The 4631-nt window shown below is 38.3% G+C and overlaps 1 protein-coding gene across 1 annotated transcript; it reads right to left on the reverse strand.

Annotated features, from left to right (window-relative positions):
- Positions 1 to 3371: 3371 nt before the first annotated feature.
- OR4K13 (olfactory receptor family 4 subfamily K member 13) lies at positions 3372 to 4352 on the reverse strand. Its single transcript, XM_072625120.1, has one exon. It carries the CDS (start codon positions 4347 to 4349, stop codon positions 3372 to 3374), a length of 978 nt encoding a protein of 325 aa, XP_072481221.1. The 5' UTR covers positions 4350 to 4352.
- Between the last annotated feature and the right edge of the window lie 279 nt (positions 4353 to 4631).

Raw genomic sequence — 4631 nt, forward strand, 5'->3', positions numbered from 1 at the left:
TGAATGCATATTGAAGCATACTATTCTCTCTCTCTCTCTCTCTCTCTCTCTCTCTCTCTCTCTCTCTCTCTCTCTCTCTTTCCCCTTTCTCATGGTTCGAATTCTTCTTCATAACATGACTAATGTGGAAATATGTTTAATATGACTGCATATGTATAGCTTATATCAGTTTGCATGCTGAACTGGGGAGGATGCACAAGAAGGAGGAGAATATCTAGAACTCAAAATCTCATAGAAGTGAACGCTGAAAATTAAAAACAAGCAGATAAATTGCTTTTTAATAAAGAATTATACTATCCTAGAGATATGCCTAGAAGGGATGATCATTTTACTCCTTCCTCTTTTTTCATATATGAGGAGTCTGAGGGCTGGGGGCATTAAGTTACTTACAGAAATTCACAATGAATCAGTGAATGAATGAACAAACATTTGTCTGGTGTCTATGACATGTTAGGTACTGGGATTGTTAAGACAAAATTTTACAATTCCCACTTTTGAAGTATTTATATTCTGTTATAAGATATAACATGTGCACAGAGAAATAAATATAGATCAAATATACACATGCACAAAATAAATATAAGGTCTTTGGGGGTCACTATTACTTGGAAACACAGGAAAGATATAATATAAAAGGTGGTATTTTAACTGAGACTTGAAGCATGAAATCAAAGGTCCAGCTATCAGCCAAGCTCCCTAAAAATGAAAGATGATAACAAACCACAACCACAGCAGAGTAAACTGAGGTGGAATATGAAACACATCTGCAAAAGTAGGCTGGAGACAGTTTGCAAAGGGCTTTTTGCCAACTTGAGGAATTTGCACTTGGTCCCAGAGATAATAAGGAGACTATGAAGATATCCGAGCAGAGAAGTGACATGATTAATCCCACACTTTAGGAAGAATATTTTATCAGCTGTGAGAAGTGGAGGTAGAGAGGAAATGCCTTCCACAGCCATGGGGATGCCAGCTTAATATCAGCCAGTGAGGCAACAAGCATCATTAAGTATATACTATGTGCTAGGCACTGTGCAAAAATTGGAGATACAATGGAAAATGAAAATACAGTCATTTCCCTCAGGGAAATCAAATGTGGCAGATGGTATGAAAACTCACATATAAGATTATATAGAAATATATATAGAAACAACATAATTACAGAGAGATATAAAAATATAGAAGTGGAGACAAATCACAGTTTTATAGAGATATACAGATGTAGATGCAGATAGATATGGATAGATTTAGAAATAGACGTGGAAATAGATACAGGTGATATATGGATCTCAATATGGATCTCAATATGGATGAGGATGGAGATGGAGACATAGACGGACAGACATAGGCAGATGTAGACATAGATATAGATACAACATACACATAAGTGTAAAGATTGTACATAAACATTAGAGACATAGTCTATACGGAAAATAATTTCAAAAGGTACTAACAAAGGGACGGAACAAAGAAAGCCTATAAAGGGTCAATATATTTTTTCCTCCCTCTTTACTGAGCAATATATGCCCCAGGGACCTATGTATTCTTCCTGACTTGTTCTACTCTAGATTTGAGCACTCCATTCAAGGAGAAAACATCTAAGACACCTAGAAAGCCAAGCAATCCTCCATAGACAATTTCAACTTCCTAGGGAGCCCTATGTCCCAGGAACCTATACATTCATCCAGACTTACATTATGCTTACCTCCTCTTCCCCTCTTAAGCAGGATAAAATGGAGAAACCCACCAGAACAGGGAATTTTAACCTGGGGTGTGGAGGGGCTGGGTCATGACTAGCTAGAACTTGAATGCGAAAAATAAAACTTTATTTTCACTAATTTCTAACTGAAATTAACATTTCTTTTAATTATGAGGCACATTATAAGGAGCAAAGGGTCAAGAATCAGTAAGAACTGGGTTCAAATTCAGCTTCAGGTACTTACTAGCTGTGTGATTCTAGGAAAGGGTGTGATAATAGTACTTACATCGTAGTTTTATTTTGAGCCTGAAATAAAATATTTGTGAAGTGCTTGGCACAATGCCTGACACATGTAAGCACTACGTAAATGTAAGCAATAATGATAATAATTAGGAAACAAAATATTATTCTGAAAGGGGGTACGTAGGCTTCACCTGTCTGTTTAATCGATCTGTGATGCAAAAATAAGTTTAAGGACCCCTGCTCTAGGGGGTTAATCCCAATTCTTTCAGGCCTACAATGTACTGGCAGAGGACAAGGTTTTATTTTATTGTTTTTCCACATCATGACACTATTCCTCTCTGCTTCTTGGATCCATCCAAGTTGGCATTGAAACTATTTTGATGGATTTAGGAGACTTAGTTCAGGAACTTAGCATGATCTAGAAATTCTTATTCTTGGACACTTTCATCAGGCACATACCTTCCATGGTACTAATATATTCCTAGAGGAGTCATGTGGAGACATAACCTTCCCTTTAAGGAACTGATTCAATGTTTGTCTAGCCAGCTTCAATTTGTCTAGCTTCCCAGCTCTGATTCTCCTTTATCTGTCCCTTTTAAAGGCTTTCTTCAAGGGGTAGCCCAGGTCTATAATCTGGTGGTGAGTCAATCAAAAATCTTCAGCGTGGTGCCAGTGGGACAGCTCAGGAAATGACGTGAAATTCACATCTTATCACAAAGACATCATCAGTGCTAGAGCTAAGTCTTTATCAGGTAGAATAATAAATACTTCGGATAATTTCTGGATACATTCCTGGAGGACATTGCCCCTGCAAGGATAGTCCCTCAGGGCAGGAAAAACGTCCTGAGAAACTCAGGAGAAATGATACTCTGAAACTGGCTACCAATGCTCTGGAGTCGTTTTCATGGATAAAGACTTTAAGAAGTAAATGACTTCAAGTTATTGTTTCTGGCAATACACAGACAGACAGACACACACACACACACACACACACACACACACACACGTTCTTTCTCCCTGTCTCTGTCTGTGTGTCTTTCTCTCTTTGTCTCTCTGTCTCTCTGTCTCTCTCTTTCTCTGTCTCTCTCTGTCTCTCTCTGTCTCTCTCTCTCTCTCTCTCTCTCTCTCTCTCTCTCTCTCTCTCTCTCTCTCTCTCTCTCTCTCTCTCACACACACACACACACACACACACACACATCTCATCTCACTTCAATATAGAGCATATTACCAATAATAGACCTAGTAGGAATATCAGAACTTCATCACTGGGCATCATACAGACTAATATACTTTGACAGAAAGAAATATTTTTAGACATTACAAAAAGAAATATAGCTCCTTTAATACTCAGTTCATTAGAAGAGCCTTTCAATGTCATTCCAATGAGAAAGAACTTCCACCAAAAGAGTTCTTTTGCCAAATTGTATTCCTTTTAAATGTCAGGGAGGAGAAAGTTCTTCAGAACTCTCAACTGCAAGTTGTGCTTGGAATTTATGCGTCGATTCCGTATTCTCTTAACGGCTGATTTTACTTCTTGGTTCCTGAGTGTATAGATAATGGGATTCAGTAGGGGTGTGAAAATCGTATAAAACACAGAAAGTATCTTATCAACAGAATATCTACTGAAAGGCCACACGTAGATGAAGACACATGGTGCAAAGAATAAAGTTACCACTGTAATATGAGCTGACAGAGTGGAGAGAGCCTTGGAAGACCCATCAGAGGCTCGGTGGCGAACAGAATAGATTATGATTGTGTAAGACAAGAGTAAAAGGATGAAACAGATGAGGGACAGGAGCCCACTATCAGCAATTACCAAGAGCTGTAGCACATAAGTGTCTCTACAGGCAAGTTTGATGACCAAGGGAAGGTCACAGAAGAAGCTGTCCACTGTATTGGGTCCACAAAAGGGCAAATTCAACATAAAAGCCATCTGACTTGATGAATGCACAAAACCAACTGTATAAGAGGTTAATACCAGTCCCAGAAGCACCCGATGGTTCATAATAGTCATGTAGTGGAGGGGTTTACATATGGCAACATATCTATCAATTGCCATGGCAACAAGCAACATCATTTCACTCCCACCAAAAATATGCATAAAGAACATCTGGGAGAAACATCCCCACCAGGAGATAGTCTTGTGTTCTCTGAGAAAGTCCACGATCATCTTTGGAGTAGCAAAGGAGCCCAAGATCATGTCAATTAAGGAGAGGTTTGCCAGCAGGAAATACATCGGGGTGTGAAGACGGGAGTCAAAGGTCACAGTAATCAAGATGAGCAGGTTTCCTAATACAATTCCAATATATACCAGAGAAAATCCCAGGAAGAAGAAAATTTGGAGGTTCTGAGATTTGGTCAGTCCTAGCAAGATGAACTCAGACACTACAGAATTGTTTTTCAGTTCCATATTCTTGAGCTATGTTCTAAGTGTTTGAAAGAATGGAGAAAGAGAAATGAGTTGTGATAATTGAAATGGAATGTTGATATCCAATGCTATTATGCAATACACTATAAAATTAACTTCCCTTATCTTCTTTGGTTTCAGAAAGAAGGAAATAAGTATTTATTAAATATGTCAGGTATTTTACAAACATTATCTCATCTGATTATCACAACAACCCTGGGAGGCAGATACTATTATTATCCCCTACAGTTGAGGAAACTGCGGGAGACATTAGTTAAATTACTT

Source organism: Notamacropus eugenii, chromosome 7 (assembly GCF_028372415.1).
Source record: "Notamacropus eugenii isolate mMacEug1 chromosome 7, mMacEug1.pri_v2, whole genome shotgun sequence".
NCBI classification, from domain to species: Eukaryota; Metazoa; Chordata; class Mammalia; order Diprotodontia; family Macropodidae; genus Notamacropus; species Notamacropus eugenii.